This window comes from Bacillus rossius, chromosome 6 (assembly GCF_032445375.1).
Source record: "Bacillus rossius redtenbacheri isolate Brsri chromosome 6, Brsri_v3, whole genome shotgun sequence".
NCBI classification, from domain to species: Eukaryota; Metazoa; Arthropoda; class Insecta; order Phasmatodea; family Bacillidae; genus Bacillus; species Bacillus rossius.
In genome coordinates this window covers 70,232,981-70,255,431 of record NC_086334.1, presented here as the reverse complement: position 1 = coordinate 70,255,431, position 22,451 = coordinate 70,232,981, and the positions used below count along the sequence as shown (strand labels likewise).

The window sequence follows — 22,451 nt, the reverse complement described above, 5'->3', positions numbered from 1 at the left end:
GCCGGCCGGTGGCGTGAATGGTAATACAGTAGACAGTTGCGTTGGCAGAGGTCAGTGAAGAGATTGCCGGGTTGGTGGAACGAGGGGTACTGGAACCCATGACGTATTCAACATGGGCTACGCCTTTAGTGCTGGTACAGAAAACAGACGGATCAGTTCGACTCTGCGGCGACTACAAATGTATCGTCAATACGGTATGCAAGAAAAATTATTACCACCTTCCGACCACAAACGAGGCATTCTTGAACCTGGCAGGTGGGAAATTTTTCACAAAGTTAGACCTAGCTGAAGCATATTTGCAAGTTTCAGTGGATGAGGTGACGGCAGAACGTCTCACAGTGAACACGATGAAAGGACTGTTCAAGGTCAAACGGTTGCCTTTTGGAGTATGTGCTGCCCCGGCGATATTTCAGCGGTTAGTGGTAACCTTATTTTCCAGGATACAAGGGGTAGTGGTGCTTTTAGATGACATATTGATTACAGGAGCAACAGAAGAGCAACATTGGGTACGGGTGCATCAAGTGCTAAGAAAAATTGAGGAAGCCGGTTTACGTCTTAACAAATCAAAATGCATGTTTGCAGCCACAGCAGTGAAGTTCTTGGGGTACATGGTGGACAGCCAAGGGATACACCCGACAAGCGAGAAAGTGCGAGCAATACATGGGGCCCCAAAACCGACAACAAGGAAGGAGCTACAGTCTTTTTTGGGGCTGTTAAATTTTTATGAGTGGTTTATACCACAGAAAGCAGCCCTCTTGGAGCCCCTACACAGATGGCTCGACCAGGGGAAGGAATGGGAGTGGACGCAAGCCCATCAACAGGCATTTGAGGCTGCGAAGAAACTTCTGCAGTCAGACGCGGTGCTCACCCACTATGATGCCACAAAGCACATTATTCTAACCTGCGATGCCTCCGAACACGGCCTGGGGGCGGTGCTGGCCCATGAGACTGAAGAGGGGGAAGCACCAATAGCGTATGGATCTCGTACCCTGCATAAACCGGAGAGGAACTACGCACAGATAGACAAAGAGGCTTTGGCCATCATGTTCGGGGTGACCAAGTTTCGACAATATTTGGCGGCACGACCCCTTTAGGGAGCGTTCAAGTATTACGTAACGAATTTGGGGGGAGGGGGGGGGGTCCTTGTAAAACGTTACGATGCGTTACAGGGGAGGGAGGGGGGGTTGACTTACGTGTTATGTCACTTTTTTTTTTTTTTTTTGACCCTTCAGAACGGTCGCTTAGAGACAGATTCTCTCACACATTTTTTAAAACTTTTTTTTCTCAAAATTTTAAATGGCATTATAACTTAAATTTTTATTTACCTTCACAAAATTGCTTCTGCTTGCTTTACAGGATTAGTGAATATTGTTTTTTTAACTCCAAACGTAAAGCAAAAAAAAATATATATATATATATTTATCAACAGCTGTGATAGTTTTTCTCGTCACTCCAGTAAAGGAGTTAAAACAAAAAATACCGCTATTCGGATAGCTTCGTTATACTTCGGTTGTCAACGTAGACTCCAATCACCATATTAGAAATTATATAGGTATTGATATTCAAAATACACTGTTTTCTATGTGTGAGATTTTCTCTCATCACAACAGTAATGTTGTGGTACGAAAGACGATTGGTCTGAAAGGTTAATAAAAAACTAGTGAATTAAAATCTCCCAAGTTGGCAACCCTTTTCGTTTATTTTTTACGGGGGATTCCCAGTTGAATTGCTTGTATTTTGTTCTCCCAAGATGGCAACCCTTTTCGTTTGTGTGCTCCAAGCACTCGACCGACTGTATGAAAATTGACAACTACAATGTTTCGGCGGAATATAGAAACCCTGAAGATAGCTTGCAGGATCCAGCAGAACCTAATATGGCGCGGTATAGCGCTCACGTCCGTGAATCACAATATTTCTTGCAAGTTATTAAATGTGCGGATGAATCCTGCTGTTCCTGCTTGAGGAGTGCATTAAAATCTGTCTTTCCAGAAACTTTCCTGCCGCCACCCTGCCCAATCCTTCAAACCGCAAACAAGCTCGTGGTACCTAGTCAGATAGACAAAGGATCATGCAAGTTTTCGCCACTTCTTGTGAGGTTGTCTGTTGATCTGTCGCCTCCTCTAGAAGGGTTTAAGCAGATGCCTTACGATTTCATTTGCCCATCAGTACAATCCGACCTAAAGAACCGAGTATGTTCAACCTGTGGGGTTTATTTTACATCCCACAAGTGTGTGCAAATGCACAATCGTTACATGCATGGCAAGACTGCCCAAGACCTTTGTGAAAGTCGAGTACGGCCACAGCGACTTGCTGCAAGAAGGGCAAATGAGCTTCTCTGCATTGTGCGTCGCTGTGAAACATCGTCTGAGGATGCCGATTGGCTCAACGAAGAGGAAGTTGATGCAAGCGGGTTAACAATTCCGGAACCCTCTTCGTCTGCTCTCCGGTTGCCAGTAATGAAAGAATCCGAGTGGCTGGCAAACCCATGGACAGAGGAGCAGTATCTCCAATTTTTTTTTTTTTTTTTTTTTTTTACAATCTACTTATTTTAATTATTGTAAATTTTATTTTAAATGTTTTTCGTTTTCGTTCGATCGTATTCTTAAATACGATTATATTTTGACAAATATATTTTATTGCAGTTAGTTTTATTTTTGTAATTGCATTGCCAAAGGTAAAAATAATTATTAGAAATAAAATTTGTTATTTGATTTTAATAGCTTTATTAGTAAAACGCTAAAATAGGAGAATGCATGAGAAGAACAATGGCGGATAAAGCAAAAAGTGTGTAAGGACAGAGCCAAGTCAGGAAAACGACGTAATTAAATGCATGATTGCTAAATGTATGATTGAGTTGTAAAAATTTATTAGGACAAAAAAAACATTAGAAAGCTCTTGCTTTTAAAAACAAGACATTTCAAATGTTAATAAATAACATTAACGTGATTAAAACAATAACAAAGGTATTTTAGTGACTTATTCCGGTACGTTACGCCACATAATTGTGACTTTTAGGTAAAAATGGTCACTTGGGGTTACGTAACGTTTTACTAGGGGGGAGGGGGGGTACAGAAAAACGTTACGGCACGTACTACTATTTATTACTACTGTACCCCCTCTCCCCCCTAGTAAAACGTTACGGCGCGTTACATGGGGGGGAGGGGGATCAAAAATATCAAAAAATTGCGTTACGTAATACTTGAACGCTCCCTTACGATCGTGACTAACCATAAACCACACTTACGGCTTCTGGACCCAAGTAAACGAACCCCGGACATACTGTCACCCCGCTTGCTGCGTTGGAGTCTCTGGTTTTCCATGTATGATTACAGGTTAATATACAAACCAGGGACGAAGATTGGCCATGCGGATGCGTTGAGCAGATTTCCATTACCGGCACCGGAGACGCAGGTTCCAGCGGTGGGGGACGTGTTGATGTTGGAGGCGTTGCCAGAACCCCCAATTGATGCCACAAGGCTAGCTACCCTGACGAAGAAGGACCCGGTATTGAGGCCCGTGAAGAGAAACACAATGACAGGCTGGCCTGAGGACGGCGGGACAGACGAGCTGCGGCCCTATTGGAATCGGAGGGGGGAACTGTCATTATACAATGGATGTATATTATGGGGGAATCGGGTGGTGATACCAATGGTAGTACGGCGGAGCCTGCTGGCAATTGTGAATGCCAACCACGATGGAATAGTACGGTCTAAAGCAGTGGCTCGCAGTTATATGTGGTGGTCGCAAATGGATCAGGATATAGAAAGAGACATTCGAAAGTGCATCGAATGCCAACAGCTTCGAGCTAACCCCACAAAGGTAAAGGAGGTAAGCTAGCCCCCAGAAACAAAACCGTGGGCCAGGCTACACGTTGACGTTTTTGGGCCGTTTCAGGGGAAGATGTTCCTCCTGGTAGTGGATTCGTACTCCAAATGGCTGGAGGTGAAGATGGTAGCATCAGGGTCCTCCACGACTGTGATTCAAGAGCTGAGAGAAATGTTTAGCTACCATGGGATACCGGAGTGCATCGTATCTGATAACGGTAAGGCGTTTGTCTCACAGTAGATAAAGAAGTTTGCGGCACGGAATGGCATCCGACTCGTTCAGGCAACACCATTCCACCCTTCTAGCAATGGGCAAGCGGAACGGATGGTGCAAACAATGAAGGGAAAGCTAAGAAAGTTGGGAGATGGGGATTGGCAAACGAGACAGGCCAAGACCCTCTTTGCACTTCGGACGACGCCATGTTCAGGATTACAGAAGACCCCGGCGGAACTGTTGATGGGGAGGACACTACGTAAAGCTCTGGACAAGTTGCACCCAAGGAATCAACCAGTGGCCTATCAGCCGTCATCCCCAACCACAGAAGTATCAGAAGGGCGGCGGTTTCACATAGGGGAGCAGATACTGTTCCGTAACTACCGTGGAGGGGCGAAGTGGTTGCCAGGAGTAATAAGGGCATCACAAGGACAGTGGATTTATGAAGTGGCCGATGCATCGAGCAACAGATACAGGAGACATGTAGATCAGCTGTTACGACGTGTAGGACAGAGCCAGCACATACCGGTTCCCCGAGAACAGATACAGTTACCGATACATTCTAGAACAAAGAGGAATGGGAGGAGAGACGAGGAAGAGAAGGAGCTGGAGAGGAAACAGGAAGGGAACCTGGTAGCGGGCCAACAGAGGGAGAGAACGCCAATGGAGGAAGACCGCGGTGGGCAGCAAAGGGCAGAAGTGACACGGAGGGACTATCGTCGGGAAGGGGGCCGTTCGTCAGGTTCGGACGAACAGGTTGCCCCGAGTCGTGAGCTCGACCAACCTACAAGCCCAGGGCCTAGTCCGTTTAGAGGTTTTGAACGAGAGGCTAGCAGTGAGCACAAGGGGTAACCAAGGGGACACGAGCAAAACACGACTCGCAGACGGAGGAGGCAACTACCAACAAAGCTTAAGGACTATGTGTTGAAGTAACCAAACAAGGGAGGAGTGTTGTGTATCGTGGGCCGCGGGGCAGGTTGGCGGCAATGTTGTTGTTGTTGTAGTTAGTAATGGAGGTTTGCGTGCACGAGTTGTAGAGTAATATATGGACTGATAAGTAACTAATTGTATGTAACGGGATGAAATAAAGAGTACACAAAAGAAATTATGTGAAGAATTATTTTAATATATTTTTTTTTATGTCTTATAAACAATATAGGGCATGTGTACTAGATAGTTTCGTTACAAAATTTAGTTTTTTATCGTAATTAAAACAGTAAGTATGCTTATTTAAGGATTTTAGATTGTTTGATTGCTTTTGTTCCCAGTTAGTCTGGATGGACGAGGTTTAACTGTTCAATAGATACTAAGAAGTGTACAATTTGCACGCCTAGTTTTTCAAGAAGGTGGAAAATTGTATTAAGGATGTTAGCATGAATAAACGTGAAGTAAGGCTTCTCCTCCTGTAAAAGGTTAGATTCACTCTCAGTATGGTATTGAAGTAAACACACGATTCCCATGGTACCATAAAAGCCCATTTTAAGTCAGAACACAGAAGCAGCAACTAAAATGCGTTGCCTGCCCTCTAGAAACAATGTAGGGTGTTTCAATTTGAGTGATCTGTTTTCCTCTGGCATACACTATGAAGTACCTAATTAAAAGATAGTTAGGTAGTCTCTATAATGCCAGACTATCACACTTATTCCCAGGAATTTTCTGTGAAGTAATTTTCTTTTACTGTTTGCTGTTCCCTTGTTTACTGACAAAACAGGCAGTAACTTGGAATAAGCATGTAACTATATTTGCTCTGAATTGGTGCGAGGCTCTATTTTACTGAAGCCAGTGGATCATGAGTGGACAGGTGATTCCGCCAAAAGCAGGTAATATAATATTTCAGCTGCATTTTAAAAATGACGTATGTATATATGTATGTGTATATGATAATTGTAGAACCTAAAAAGCCAAACTTTGTGATCTTAGATCTGAAGTACATAATATTTCTTCAATGAGTGGAGTGTGATGCGCAGGTGAAGGTGGTGGACGCGGAGGGCCGGATGGTGCCCCTGGGCAGCCCCGGGGAGCTGCTGGTGCGTGGGTACTGCTGCATGCTGGGCTACTGGCAAGACGAGGACCAGACCCGCCAGACCATCGGGCCAGACCGCTGGCTCAGGACGGGGTGAGCGCAACACCTCGTGCTTCAGTGCCAGATGTTCCTGATGATGGCCCGACCCGTGTGGCATGCTGCTCACCGTCTCGCGTGTCGTCGAACACGTCGTCCTTTTGGTTTTATTGGGTACAGCTCTCGTAAATGAATAAATTAAATTACAGTGTCGGCCGGGAGTTCAAGCCGGACAGACGTGTCTTGTGCGCGCACTCGGTTCTTGTAATCGTTGATGTCCAAAGTGTGATAACTACCAATATTGATTTGTCTCTATTAGATCAGCAAGACTTTAAGGGGTTTCCCTTACACTTACAAGATGGTGTATTTGTGAACTGTATTAATTATACTAATTTAGCCATGTTCAGGTCGCCTACGAAAAAATCGTCAAATAATTCGGTCGACAGCCTGAATAAAAATTCAAATTCTAATTCTCCTTCATTTACTCTGAAACTTCAAAACACCAACATGGATGATCTATTTAATATGGTAAAATCTCTCTGTGTTAAGTTTGATGGGCTTAAGAGTGAAAATGCGGTGCTTAAATCCTTGTTAATGGACTCAAGAGAAGAATACTCTTTAATCAAACAAGAGTTAAAAGAAATCAAAAAAAGCTTATACATAAAGCAAAACTCAGATTTATCTTACAGCCAAGTGACCAAAAGAGCGCCCAATAATAAGGTGATCGATGTTAATGGTGCAGTGAGTATACCCAGCAACAGCTCCACTCGCAGTGATCTACTTTCTGGTCAGCAAGAAACGTGCACGGTCAGGAACTCTAACAATAACAACCAGCGAGTCGACTCTGAAGGTTTCACGATGGTACAAAAACCGCATAAGTCAAGACATAATGAAAACCCAGTTGGTACTCATGATCAAGAACGTAAGAAATCTCCACCCCAAGTAGGAATACGTAATACATCCACTCTTAAAACTGTCTCCTGCCGTCGCCCGGGTTCTCATGTTCGAGACTCGGCGGTGTTCCTAGCGGGAAGGCTGTTCTGTTGCGGGGAAACGTGTCCGGGAGGGTTCCAGGCTAACGCGGTGGTTAGCCACGAGGTGGGTCGTGAGGTCCGAAAGCCCCTGCGTGGCCCACTAGGAACGGCGGCGGTGGTGATGATGGTGTTAGGGATCCCTAATGCCTGTTGCCCCACTGGCCCTACACAGCATAGGACGCTGATCCCTAACTGGATTGGTGAGGTTCAGAAATAACATACACGGCTTTGCACTGTCGTTCACACGTCGCGCACGGAGTGTGCGGAGTGGACTTTTAATTACGTTGGCAAATTACACTTGCAATTACATTCACACAATTTCCCTACATAAAGTACACTGTCAATTATACACTAGGCGCTCTGACGCGCCGTCACAAACGTTACGTCCTCATGCCAGTCGTGGTTGAGGGAGAGTGTTTGATTAGAGTCAGCTAATCCCGTAATTGGTGAACGGCGACGCGCGGGCCCACCTGTGTGGACTGCGGCTCGCTATTAAATTAAGAAACGTCTACGATTAGCTGTAGCCAGTGCCTGTGCACTTGGCGATTAATTAAAAGTCTGTGGTGGCGGGAGTCAGCCCATACCGTATATGGCACGGCCCCACGCAATGCGTTTTGTGGGGCGTGTTAAGTTGACACGCTGGGTTAGGCCCTACACCGGAAAAGGATCGGGCGCACACGGGGAGTAGTTAAAAAAGGTTTCGGGGTCTGACTATAGTTACCAGATGGAAGTTCGATGGATACAAAGAGATGATGGCTCCCCGTGGGACGTGCGTCCGTCCCGGTCCGCAATTCGCGCTTTACTGGCATCTGGCCCTGGCGCGAGGGGAGGGGTGAGGTGAGCTCACTGTCGCGCCAGAGTTTCTAAAGTTCCATTATTCGTAAAAAATTATATTATTAACAAAAAGCAAGTGGCTCTAAATTCACACAATAAAACTTAATGATTAACTTAATATATATATATATATATATATATATATATATATATATATATGTTTTAGAAATGACATTTAATAAATTTGTATAAAATAAGTTTGAATTATTAGAGTCACACTGGAGACTATTTGTTGCTTGATAACTACTCCAGTGGCGATTGATAAATGCTAATTTGGGGCGGTTTGAGTTATGTCACATATTACGCTATTGAATTCAGGCTGAAGGCCGCAAGGGGTGCACTCACAGCTGTTTTAGTAAAAAACTACACGTGAGTGGCCCGGGCACTCCTACGTCGCACTTGTGTTGCACGATGTTGTTAATTCAAAGTAGCGGGTTCATTAAAGTTTAGTGAATTTACTGAGTACATGACCCGTTTTGTCTTGCCGATTACGTTAAGGGCGTTGATAATACCCAAGTCCCGCGGCGCTCTTCTGACTCGGTGGGCCATGGCTATGGGCGCGTTCCGTTAGCGGGGTCGGATACTGGCGGTTGCAGGTCGGGCTTTAGGGTGGCCTTCGGTCGGACGACGTCAAACGCCCCCCCCTCGAGAAGCCCGACCTTGCGCCGCTAGTGACCCCGCCACGTGGGGTACCCCTAGCTTCGGCAGCAGCTCCATCCAGGTGGAGCTCGCGGTGGCCGCAGCTGGTAGGCTCCGCGCTACGGTCCCAGGTCGTCCCACGTCGAACACCCGGGTGCTGGCCGGGTGGCGTGGTCCCTCGACGCCTTCCCCTGGTCAAAGTCAGCCAGGTAACCTGGCGGGCGGCGGTCCGCTGGGTTCGTCTCCCTGGCGAGGGGACTCGCTGTGGGGCTCGGGTGCTTGAGGCCGCATGTCCTCCGGTGCTGGGCAAGCCGTGGCTTGGTATGGCCTCCTCTCCCGTTCCGGTATGCCTGGCGGGTTCGGATTGGAGGCTTTCCCGGCCTCGTCGTCCGGCTCTGTCACCATGGGGGTGGTGTCGGCGTAGTCGTCTCCCGTCGGTGCGCCGGGGGTGTGGGAGAGCTCGGTGATGTGGAGAGTACCCAGTGGTTGTCGCCCTGTTGCTCTGGTGGTGTCGCGGGTTCCTCTGTGTCTGGTTCGGCGGGCCACTCGATGAGGGGGCCCTGGGGCTCTCCCTGCGGTCCTTCTTCCCGGTCGTTCGGTGTCCCCCCAGGAGGAAGGTTTTCCTCTGGCTGATCGGGTACGTTGCCCATGGGTGTGTCAACGGTGCTCCCTGGAGTTGTGGCCAGGACGTATGTCTCCAGGTGTCGAGGGAGGCGCCGTTGCCGGTGAGATTGTATCCTCGCCTCGTCTTCGGAGTCCGTCTCTGTGGGGTGTTACCCAGGTGCCTCGTGGGGCGTGGCTGCTGTCCCGGTGAACGAGGTGTTGGTGAACACCAGCGTGCGGGGTCGTCATGTTTCCGGCTGTCATGTGGGTGTGGGTTCCGGTTGGTCGTCCTCCCCGCATGCCGCGTCGTCTGGGGGTGGAGGGGTATCCTGCTCCGCCACTCGTTCCCCCGGTAAGGGGGCGAGCCGGATGTCGTCCCGGTGGACCTTCTTCAGGCGCCGTCCTTCGGTGCAGACTAGATTGTTGTCCTCCCCAGTCGCCGTCTTACGGTGTACGGACCACTCCAGCGTGGGACTAGCCCCGCGCAATAGTTGCGGGGTGCAGCTGAGAGTGGGTGCATGCGTGCGAATACTTGATCGCCGACTTGCACGGCGGGTGGTTGGTGGTTGGTGATTGGTGTTATCTTGGAGGCGTAGTCTTCCTGTGACAGTGGTGCACCTGAGGGGGTCGGTGACACTGAAGACGTCTCGCCTCTCTGCTAGTACGCGGTTGACGGCTGGCTGGTACTCGGGAGGGACATTGTGGCGCAACTGCTCCAAGGTTAAGCTCTCCGTATGTGTTTCGGGGGTGGCTCCGATAGCATACACAGTGAGGCGTTCGCGGTTTCCTATATGGACTCGCGTGGGTCTCATTTCTATCACCGCCGCCTGCTCTGCCAACCACGGCTGGCCTAGTACGATCTCCTCGTGCAAGTTCTCAACGACAAGGGCAGTCACTGTGGTGGTGAAGTCCCGAAGGCTTACCTTGAGCTCTGCTTGTCCCACCGTCACTCCTGGTTGGTTACTGGTTGCTAGTCTCAGCGCGGCCTGGTGTGGCTGCAGCGTGCCGGGCGGTACCAGGTGGGGTGCCACGAAGACGTGACTCGCGCCTGTGTCCACCAGGGCCGCCGCGGGGTGTTCGTTGACCTCCGCTGGGAGTCGCAGTAGTCCGTCTTGAGCGCGGGTCAGCTGGTTCAGCTGGGGTGGCGTCTCCTCCACGTGTTGCGTGGGCTGGGTCGTGGTGTTCGGAGGCATGGTGTTTAGCGCCACGCTCCCGGGTTTGCGTTTCCCGTCGTGGTGGGGGGTGTGTTGGTTTGCTGGCGAGTGGGGCAGTCGTGCCAATGACGTGTGCCGGTGGGGCAGTCCAATCGGCACTGTGGTAGTTGGGGGTCACCTCGCTGTGGTGTCCCGTCGTACCGTCCCGGTGTCGCTGCTTCGCGGTGCGATGGTGTGCCTTCGATGGCGCGGCACCGCGTAGGTGGTGGGTACCCGTCTGTATCGGAGTCACGCCTGACAGGCTGCTATTTTTTATACCAGTCTATTATATAGTTTTTTTTAACCAGTCCTCTTCTCAAATAGAAAAAAGGCAGCAATGTATCCTTTCTGGTCAGTTCCTTTTTATAAAAACTGGCACACAGATTACAGTAAGCGAGAAATCAGTGCGGGGGCAGGAGGAACGTAAAATGCAGTGCTTTCAAGTGCAGCTTTCAAAGTACCAATGATGGCTGTAGTTTTGTCATGGAATGTTTCATTTGAAAGATGGGAAATCTCACGCAAAAGAACAATGTTGGGCCGCAGTTGCATTCTAAAAACCGGTCAAAAAAGACTCAGGGTTGTGTACAGTGCAGGTTCACTGATATTTACAAAGATGAGTTAGGTAGGAAGGTCGGGTTGCATGGCCACACGCACTCACAGAATGCACACACTCAAACTTTGACTGTTTTATTTTTAGATTTTCCCCTCCAGCCAAATACTAGCCCAGCACATCACGTGCCGGCGTCGGCTGGGCAGACCAGCACAAGGGCGCCTTTCATATTGTGTTTCACTCACTGCTCAGATATTTTAACTAAACAATTTTTAATTACTCATGATGTCAAATATATATAGTAAAACCTTTTTGTTGCGACCCCATTTATTGCGACCACCTCTCTATTACAACCCGATTTCGAGGAACCGTGAAAAAATTGCCGAAAATCCGAATTAAATCGGACAGAAAATAAATTTCTTGTGGTGAATAGCGTGTTACTGCGTTTCTCTTGCCCAGTACTGTTCTGCCGTAGGCAGCGCATATCTAAAAATAGATACCACTTCCTGTCGACCGCTGTCAGCGCTTGACAACCCCCATTCCACGTCCCTTTGCCGGCAGGGTGCAGATAAAGGTTTTTGGTGCAACGTGTTTACGTTTAGCTTTTTGCGAGTGTCTAGTGTGATACGCAGTTAAGGCAAAGCTACCTGCTGGATTTCTCTTGATTTTGATTACTATCGGTTGACAATTTTTGCTTAGTTTTTGAAGTCCGATTTAGTATATTTTCTGGCTTGAATTTTTGAACTAATACAATGCAGGAAAAACCCTCCGGCCGCAGCGTGTGAACATGGTAGTCGGCCGCTCGCTCGCCCTTGCTCACCCTCACCCTGTACCGTGCGCTGCGGCCGATCTTGGATGCTGTTTGTACTTGTTAACAAACACATCTGCTTCATTTTAAACAGGAGAGTAAAAATATATTAAAACTGTCAGCAAATTGATAAAAGCTTTATGTGTCCGCAAAACAGGCACAACACTGGCCCGCCAGTTGTTTTCATTCAAAACGTGGCTAAAGAACTTGTATGGATCAGGCTGAAAACATCCGGCAATACGTGTAGGTTATAAGGAATCTTGCTATGACTTTAGATGTTATGTTTTTCGAGAAGATATACACAGCGACCGACTGGATGCACGCCCGCCTCGACTTGTTTTAACTGCTGCAGCGATGTTTATTTTGACAGCTCAAGCAATTTTCTTTTCCCGTGGGTTGACAGAAAAAGGTCGCTTCACCCAGCATTAAAAAAAAAAAAGGCTACGCCACTTATTGCCCCACGCAGGAAACACACTGGCTGTCGTCTGTCTCCTCCGCATTTATCTTTCTCCTAACATTCCACGTCTCGCCTCTTGCGCCAGCAATAACAAAGCGACCACGCATTGGGTAGTTTTATGCTTTGTTTGGTGACAGCAGCTTGATTTTATTTGGTATATTCCTTTTCATAGGACCCTTACTACTAAAATACATGTATATTTAAGTTTGAAAGCTTGTTAATTCCTTGCCAGAGATGACTGAACGCGAACTTGGTGTAAAAAGTGACATATTTTGACTTTTTTTTATTTTTTTGGCGTGTTTGGTGGGGAGGGAGGGGTCCGAAAATATTTACAACGATCTTACCCCTCCATTACCGCTTTAGTACCCCATTCATAATAGCCAAATTTTACGGGAGAAGGGAGGGTGAAAAGAGCATTTTCTCACTGAAGGTTTTTCAAAGGAAGCGAAGATGTTGTGTTATAAGGGAGGACACTAGATGGTTTGTGTGTCTGGGAGGGATGAGCTAGCCTTGAAGAATGTTACCAAGGGGAGGGAGAGGTGAGCTTATACGTCATGAAGCCGCTGCCGCCAGCCAGCCGGGCGAGCTTCGTGTGCGCCCACTCACGTTGCAGAACCTACAGCTGCCATATTTTTAAAGTAAATGTCCCATTATTTTTTTGTTATTCTTGCATGAACATTATTGGAAATATTAAAGCCGACACAAAAATACGCTGTGTGTTAAAATTAACAGATTTTAATGATCTTTCATTTCTTTTTTTTTTTTTTTATTTCTTTCTAATTTTCACATTTTGGTCAAAATGTCCAATTTTTTGACGGTTCCCGAGAATGTATTCGTAAAATCACTGCTTCGTTAAATCCGGGGTTCTTGACATCGGGGTTCTAGTGTATTTAACTACGGCAAGCAGAAAACGTACATGTAAACTAACCAGTAAAAATAAACTGTCTTTTGACATATTTTCTTAAGAGGTGGCCTGTACGGCGACGGACTTGTCATGAAGGTTGAAGTGGGTTTAAAGCAAAGCCATCTAGTATTGTGAGTGACAGCATTCTGCCATTGTACGGCTGGTTTCTTAGCGAGTAGCGGTTTTGGTGGGGAGGGGGGTTGAAATCATCTGAAAATTTTGGAAAACAACTATTACGACCCCCCCTCTATTACGACCCTACTCCTGGGAACCGTGAGGGGTCGTTTCAGAGAGGTTTGACTGTGTGTGTGTATATATATATAGACACACACATACACACACAGAGAGATAGAGAAAGAGAGAGAGAGGGGGGGGATTTATTTACACACATACTCAACAACACATTGCAATTATATAATTTTCTTTTTACTCAAAATGAAAAACTTGCATAACTTGCACACTATATTTATCTAACCAAATAATTGGCATAAAATGTGCATTCTATATGCAGGTAAATGCGGTTCATAATAACCACACAACAGACAAACATGCATGTTGACGGGAGATTTAAGCACTGCAGGGCAGGATGGAAGGGCGACTGTTGGAGGGTGGCATTGGCGCAAGACCTGGTTGATGTCCAGGTTGTGAATACAGAATAATGCAAGCAATACTGTTTCTTATTTTTATGATCATGCCTTAAACATTGAATGCAGTTCAGGTGCACTGGTAGCCTAAGCTGTCATTCTTAGACCACATTTTTCTTTATGTTGCAGAGAACTTACTTTGAAATTAATTTGCCTTCCTTGGTGATGTACGAATCAACATCCTAACATCTAGTCCTGAGTTCATGGGGTCAAAGCAAGCTGTCCTCCACAAAGCGTCCAGGGTTAATGCTCTGTTTCGTCTGTCGTGTTCATCTCTATATAAGCATTGCATTTTGTGTTTTATAGCTTGTGCGGGTACACACACACTAATAATATGACGACAGACACACGTTATGCTGGACTGGAGTGACCCAAACGTAAACAAACACCTCGTTTGTTTACAAACACAGGACTGCCTGAATGGTAGATGATATTTGTCAATACACGAGTGCCTAACATTACTTAGCCCTGTTTTCCATAACTTAAAAATATTATCAAGGAGACTAACCTGTAGTACAAATAAACAATATATGATTTTCCAAGAAATTTTAATAATATTAATGAATTTGAGGCAAAAACAATAACATAACATTGGAATTATACTTGCTAATGGCTAAAGTTCTCTGAGGCACAATGTGACTAGCAAAAACAAGAATGTTATTGAAACTGCAGGACGTTACGAAGGGCACCCGGCTCGACAAAAGTCCAATTCACGTTCAGTCTCTATTGTTGGTATCCGACACAACACGTAGATGCCGTCTACACATTAAATAAGGTAAGTCACCAGAGCACTCACACAGGCGAAGTTCCGGCGCGCGAGTAGTTGTTTCCCGGACCGCGGACACGTTGACGAATTCGATAATTACCGTCCCAAATGTTGATAATACCGAAAGTTCAACTTCGGGTCGCAATTCCGCAGCCCAGAATCGCGGGTAGCGAAAACTTCTTACGCGAAGCGATACGTGCTCCGACTCTGCGCAGCGGACCGACTCGTCGAGAAAACGCCAGGAGGCTCTTTTATACCTCCGCCGAGCGTCCCCAGCGGCCTCTCCTATTGGCCCGTTTTTAAGTTCAGTCGGTTGCCGATTGCCGCTAATTCTCCTGGCGCTGGCGCGCATGCGCCGTCACACTATCACTTCAAAAGTCGAATATTTACCAATACCGCGGACCATTGTTGACTAGGTCCCCTCAAACACTGTTTATATTTACTTAAATACGCCCTACTGACCATATGTATTTATATGTGGGCCGTGTATCGGTACACATTTGCCGCTTCCTGTTGCAATTTAAACTTACGGTCCACTGTCGCACCAAGGAAGTTTTAAGTGTCAACAGTATCATACACAGTTCCACACAACACTTATCTGAGAGAAGGTGGTGAAACCGCCGAAACCCAGTAGCACACGACGAACAAGAGTAAGGGAGGGCAGCAACCTCCATCAGGGTTTGGAGTGACGGTATGAACAGCCCGCCAGCAACTGGTGTCGGGGCCTCCAGATGACAGCTGCTACGCCCGGTACAGGATCCAGGGCGTTCTGTGTCTCGTGGCAGCGACAGCTCCCGCTGGACACCGAAGCCGGGGAAGGACTGCCCCTTTCTGCCGCAAGCTGCTCCTTGACACACTACCAGTCCAGTAGCAGGACATGTTGACCAACGTTCACCAAACTCATGGATAAATTCACTCAAAGTTCATGACGAAGGTGCCATTATTCTCTCGCTCACTCTTCTGTTCTTAATGTCCTAGTCACATTAAGCCTTTTCCTAATTTGCCAGTAATAAGAAAAATAATAACTTGCCTTCCTCTGAACATGGTCTCTGTATACATAACGATTAACCACAATCATACAAATTATTAATGAAACTGAGTACAGAACCTACAGCTATTACAAGTAAACTTTGCTAGGTATGAATTTACCTGCCTATAGTCTCCATCTCAAATCATAACTTTACTGTACTAAACTGTCATCACTAATTTAAACCTTATACAAAAGTTTACAATATAAAATAACACATAATATTTGGGTAATAAATACAAAATATTTACATGGCTTGTCTGGCGAAACAAATTAACATTTACCCAACATGAAACATAAAATAATCACTAAAGTTTACCTATGTTTACACATAATACAATCCACAAAAAAAACTGACTGCTTACCCTAGACTTTAAATACAAACACAAAAATCCTCGTGTATTGACTTCAAGTGAATGAAATGTCAAGGGGAGTCACGTGGCCACAAAACAAAATTCGCTCTCCCGCGAACGTAAACAAAGGAGGGGAACGGGCAGGAGAGGAGAAAACTCCTCCGTCCTGCTTCTCCCAGGCGAAAGCCAATGAGCGCGCGGAAGGGGGGGAGAAAACACGTCCCACTTCCCCTCGCGCGGCGAACAGCTGAGGCTAATCGCCTCCCAGACATGCCGGCCACAGCTCGGCACGTAATCCACCAACGGGAAAAACGGAGTTCACTACACTCCGACACAACTCTGTGCTACAACAGAAATGACCACTCACGGGCCACAGAAAAACAAATCTCCCGGAGCGTACCTCACGCTACACAGAGAGAAACACAAGGAAAAAGCAAACACAAACGAAGCTGGGCTGGAACAAAAAATAAAAAATAAAAAAAACAACTTAGGCACACAACTAGACGTACAGCACTACAGACAAAGTAGAAAACAAACAACGTTAGAAGGGGTAACACACGCTAACTACACGTAGCACTTATACAGAGACTAAAATCAGGTAAACACAACACTTATGACAAACGGTGTTAAAACTTGCTGGCGCTGAAAATGCATTCTTTTTCCTCACTTTTATCACAAAAAAACTCACGCAGCCATTTTATCGCCTTTTTATTTTCTTTCTTCCCCTTTCTGACGCATCGATGCACTCGTGACTTGCAGGTTAGACACTTACACACTACTCACAGGCGGCTAATCAGCTCCTGCGCTGTAAGTAGACATGCAGCGGGAGTGGAATTACACGTCACTCAACTCGCTACAGCACGACGGGCACACACGCCACGGTCGTTCAACGTGTCAATAACCTATCTACAGGATACTAAAAGGCGGGAACACATAGCCTTCGCACTTAACGCACACACACACACTAAGGAAATGCACTAACACCATGAACACCGTTCACAAATGGTCAACAACTGGCTTCTTGTAAGCTCTCAGTTGTGTTAAGTGTATCTCCCGACGACTTCTCCGGTGTCGATGCTAGATAGAGTGTAGCAATTCTCGTTGGTCACATTCGTGACACGAAACGGTCCAGCGTAAAGAAGGCAGAGCTTCTTGGTAATTAATTCCCTCTTCTTACTCACTGGTGCTGTTTTCCGTAGTACAAGGTCGCCTACCTGGAAGCCTGCGGGTTGTGATGCCGGCTTCCGGCGCTGTCTCGCGGCCGCTTCAGACGTCAGCTTCGCTCGTACAAATTCATGCACTTCCTCGCAGCTCGGTAAATCGTTCTGCTTCGGTAAACTGTCGACGTTCGGGAGGTAGTTAGGGTCAATTACTTCGGACCGTGCCCGGCAGAGGATTTCATAGGGGGTTAGGCCTGTCGATGAGTGCACTGTATGGTTCAAGATGCACTCGGCGTACGGTAGCATATTGCACCATGATTGTTGCTTGTTGTGACAGTAGGTGCGCAGAAGGTTACCCAGCGAACGCATCTGTCTCTCAACCGGATTGCTCTGCGGGTGGCGGACAGATATCGTTGTAGGGGTAGCACCCAAATCTCGAACGCCCTGTTGCCAGATCGGGCTGACAAACATCGTAGCGCGATCGGTGAGCACACGCTCTGCCTTGCCCATCTCCTTGACGTAACTTTTAAAGTGTCGTAGTACCGTCTTCGCACTGGCGTTCTGTATAGCATACAGTTTAGTATGTTTGCTGAAAACATCGATTAAAACGAAAACGTGTTTGGCGCCTCCCGTGGACACGGGCAAGGGACCAAACAAGTCCGCTGAGACGCACTGGAGAGCTCCTTCTGGAATGATGGCTTGCAACACCCCGTGTAACTTCACTTGCGGGTGTTTGGCCTTCTGGCAAAGATCGCATGATGACGTCACCCGCGCCACCTGGCGCGGCATCCCCGGCCAGTAGAGCTGATGGGATAGGGCGTGGTACAGCTTGTTGCTACCGACGTGGCCTAGGGACCGATGAACCTCCCAGACTACTTCCGACCGGATCTTGACGGGAATAACGGGTTTCCATTCCGCGTCAAAATTACCTGGTTTTTGCGAGTGGTAGAATAAAATGTCAGTAGCGGACGTACAGAACCGATGATGAACAGGATGCTCCGGCGGCCGCTCCAACAGGAGACCACGTATCTTGTCATAATACTCGTCCTCGCGTTGCTGGTTACCCAGATCTCGCAGTAGCTCCTTCAGGCGTGGATTGTTATGCAACCACTGCGCGCCGGCAGGCGCCACAAGGAACTGGCGTGCGCGCTTCGCACATGTTGCGTCTGACACATGAATTTCTTCGCGCCGGTTCAGATAGTCAGCAGCATCGTTGTCTGAACCCTTAATATACTGGTACTCAATGTCAAACTCCTGGAGTACCAGGTACCATCTCGTCAAGCGACTGCCGAAAATCTTGCTGGCTTTAAGGCAGGTTAGAGCCTGGTGATCGGTGAGTAGTTTTATTCTTTCGCCGAGCAACAGGTCACGGAATTTTTGGAGGGCCCACACGATGGCAAGTGCTTCGCGTTCCGTCACCGTATAGTTCCGCTCCGCGGAACTCAGAGTCCAGCTGGCCATCGCAACTGTCTTCTCGCAGCCGTCCTCGTCACACTGCACCAGCTTGCAGCCCAGGACAGATTCCGACGCATCCGTGTACAACCGGAACTCCCTGTACAGCACGGGGTGGTGAAGGACTCGCTCTTCTATAAACAGCCGCTTCAATCCCTCGAAGGCGGTCTCGCACTCCGGCGTCCATGCCCAGACTTGGTTTTTCTTGAGCAGTTGAAAAATTAGTACTGCCAGGCCCGCTACTCGGTCGGAATAGTTCCGGTAAAATCCAACCACTCCCAGAAACGCGCGCAACTGGCGGACGTTTCGAGGCGTGGGGAACTCCCAGATCGCCTGAAGTTTCTCCGCTAACGTCTTGATGCGTTCCGGCGTCAGGATGTGGCCGAGAAACAGAAGCTCCTCCCGGCAAAACGCTGACTTCCGGATTTTAACTGTCATCCCAGCACCTTGTAGCTTGCTCAGGACGGTGTGAAGTTGCTGTAGATGTTCTTCAAAACTGGACGATGCAATGAGAATGTCGTCGACGTAAGCTCTTGCAAAGTCTTCGCACTCGGGGCCCAAAGTCGCTGATAAACACCGGGTAAATTCAGCTACCGCATTGCACAACCCGAACGGCATGACGCGAAACACATATTGTTGATGGTGAAACAGGAAGGCGGTATACTGGCAGGAGCTGTCTTCCAGCGGAATCTGCCAGTACCCTGATGACAAATCCAGCGTTGACATGAACCTTACGCCCTGATATAGGCGCAGTATCTCCGATGTTTCCGTCGGGCTCTCGCGATCCTTCACAGTCAGGCGGTTCAGTTCCCGCGCATCGAGGCAGAGTCTCACAGTGCCGTCCTTCTTAGCCACGCAAACAATGGGGTTGGCATAGGGACTGGCCTCACGCCTTATCACTCCCTAGTCCAACATCAGCTGAAGATACTCCGTGGCTTGCTGGCGGAATTTTTCCGGGATGTTGTACGACTTCCGATGATACGGCTCGCCTCCTCGGATGCGGATCTTGGCTTCGTAGAACCTGTTGAGGCCGGGCCGGTCTGAAAACACAGCTCGGTGATGCTCTAACAGCCGCAAAATCTGCTGCCGCTGGTCTGCACTCACTGTCGTGATACCACTCAACGACTGTCTCAAATCGTCCAGGGTAGCCTGCATGACGTCAGAAGAAGGGCCGATGCTAATAGGTCTCGCCACGGTCCCGTCATGCAACAATCCGACGAATTTCCCGCAAGCCATCCAATGTTTCGCAAGCTCCGCCGGTCGTGGATCGTCACGCGCAGTTATCGTCCATTGCTGTAAATCGATTACAATACCGTACCTAGTCAAAAAAATCGGCGCCTAGTATCAAGGGCTTAGCTAACCCACGTACTACCAACACTGTAAACTCCTTCGGCTTTCCTAGCCCCTCCAGCGTAATCAACACCTGCCTGTTGACTGTAGGACTTGGTCTAGCTGTAACACCTATTATTTTCAAGGCCGGTACAGGAATCTTGGGAAGAGGTGCACTATGTTGCTCTAGGTATGTTAGCATCTCTTCGCTCATGCACGAAACCTCGGCTCCTGAGTCGATTAGCACCTGCACATCCTGTCCATTAATCTGCATTGTCATTTCCGGACAAACAACCTGTTGGTAAGATACGTCACTTCCTTCTAACTCATTGTACAAAAATTCACGTTCACTGTCACGTAAAATGACAGTACACAAAAACTTCCTATAACTAAGGCAGAAATAGTTGCAATCATCATCCCCTACAGATCTTAACTTTACCCCTCTGCCGGTAATGTGGGTCGCGGTCCGGGGCACATTGACCTCAACCCTTTCTAGTTTAGCAGGTTATCCTGCCTAGGCAGGCCCTGCTGCGCAGGATGTCCCGCGTCCATTGTTGCCAACCAGCCTTGGCCTTGACCCGCGTTGTAGGTCTGGATCCGAAAGACTTCAGCAGCTGGGTTGAGTGGCTCATTGCGGGCAAAATAGCCCTGCTGTGATGACGCTTCTCCCTGCTGCGCCGTGACGTATTGTTGCGCGCTGCCGTCACTTGAGACGCGCTGCAGCGGGGCACTACGAGCGGTGTCATTTTGCAGTCTAGTCTTCCCCTGCGTCTGTGCGTATCTCGTTTCCGCCGGGCCGTGGGTGTCGGATGACTGGCGTTGCAGCCCGGAGTTATCGTACTCATTTTTTGAGTGATACCGGCGCCCTCGCTCGCGTGACCTTGACCTACACCGGTCGTCCTGCTGTTGCCGTCGCGCGCTGCGGCTGTCCTCTCCATCGCTGTTATACTTGGACTGTGAGGACCACCAGCTGGTTTTCCGTTTGCCGCCTCTACTGCGGCGCTGACGTCCAACCTGTTGTTCTCCGTCGTTCGGCCCGCGTTGTCCGTAGCCTGCGTCACGCTCACAGTGCAACATGTTGACCGGTACCTGGCGGCTGTCTCTTTGCCGATCACGCTGCTGCCAATAATTATTGACCGGCTGCGGCTTCGGCACGAATGGCGCCTTGTCCATGCTGTCCTGTGCTGGCTGGGTCTTGGTCAGCTTTTCCAGCCTATCTAGCAACAGCAGTTGCTCCCGGAAATCGGCGACGTCACGATACGTCCGTCCAACCAGCTGTTTCTGGTAATGTAATGGCAGCTGTTCCGTGACAGTGGCATAGAATTCTTCGTCGCTCATAGTGAGGGTCAGGTATCGCGTCTTCTCATATATCTGGGATATGTGAGATTCCAGTGACGAGCCTCGCTTGGGATCGTAGCGCTCCGAGTGCAGCTGCGCCCTTAAGGTGCCTTGTATCCTCAGATTCCAAAATTGTTGTATAAACAACTCACGGAACTGCGCGAAGGATGTCGTGGCAGGGATGATAACCTCCCACCAATAATAAGCATGGGACTTCAGTGCAGTGCTGAGACATTTTAACTTGTCTGCGTCAGTCAGTCCGAATGTCCGTGAATATTCGTCCAATTTATTAAGGAAACGTATTGGGTTCTCCCCAACTTTGCCGGAGAAACTGGGCATCGACTCCGACCAGTGCCTAGCCGGGTGGTGCAGTAGCGCAACCGAGTCCAACAATGGTGTGCTGAGTGGCGCGCTTGCCGGCGCTGACGCAGAGTCCGGTACAGTAGGCTTGGTCATTGCGCTAATTCCCGCAGCTGGCTCTGAGTTACCACTGCTGTAGGTGACCCTGTGATGGGGCGCGCTGCTACACACGGGATTGGCACCCAGGTTAGCCAGACGCTGCTCCAATTCCTGGACTCACACGGCGCCGCTGGCCAACGCATCGACTCTACTGTGCAATGTCGCAGCCGATCCTTCAATTACTTCCAGGCGCGACGCGATCATTGTTGTCTCCTCCTGCATAGTTTGCCAGGCAGCGATGCTGTAAGTCCTGCCGCTCCTGCGCTGCAGACTCAATGCGACCCTCAACAATGCCCAGCTCCTTAGTGACGTCATTCAGGCGCGACGTGACGACAACGACCTCATTCTCGACGTGATTAACACAGGTAGTAACTCCGTCCAGACGGACGCCCATGTCCGTCATGGCCGTGTCCACCCGCGTAGTGATGTCGGCGACGTCCGTCCTAATTTGGTTGATACTGTCCGTGACACTGACGTGAACGGCTTCGAGACGTGCAGAAACCACGTCCAGACTTGCACCCATGTCAGTCATGGCAGTGTTCAGCTGTGCACCCATGTCAGTCGTGGCAGTGTCCAGCCGTGCACTCATGTCAGTCAGGCCCCTGTCAAGGCGGGTACTGACACTAACATCGAAATCAGCCACAACACTGTCCAGACGTCCGTTCAAATTGGTACAGACAGCACCTATGTCGATCGCCAGCCTCAAAAGTAGCTGTTCGATCCTGTCCGTCCCCGTAGACGTCGGCTCTGAACCGCTGCTCGGCCCGTCTCTAGACGCGTAAGCGGCCGACAATACATTCTGTA

At 48.5% G+C, this 22,451-nt stretch overlaps 1 protein-coding gene across 5 annotated transcripts in view; it reads left to right on the top strand.

Annotated features, from left to right (window-relative positions):
* The window catches only part of LOC134533287 (medium-chain acyl-CoA ligase ACSF2, mitochondrial), a 177,757-nt gene that overhangs the window by 133,499 nt on the left and 21,807 nt on the right, over positions 1-22,451 (top strand). For all 5 annotated transcript variants that reach the window (XM_063370743.1, XM_063370744.1, XM_063370745.1 and 2 more), the window contains one exon: positions 6,006-6,154. In XM_063370743.1, coding sequence (XP_063226813.1) covers positions 6,006-6,154 — 149 coding nt within the window. The remainder of the gene's footprint in view (positions 1-6,005; positions 6,155-22,451) is intronic.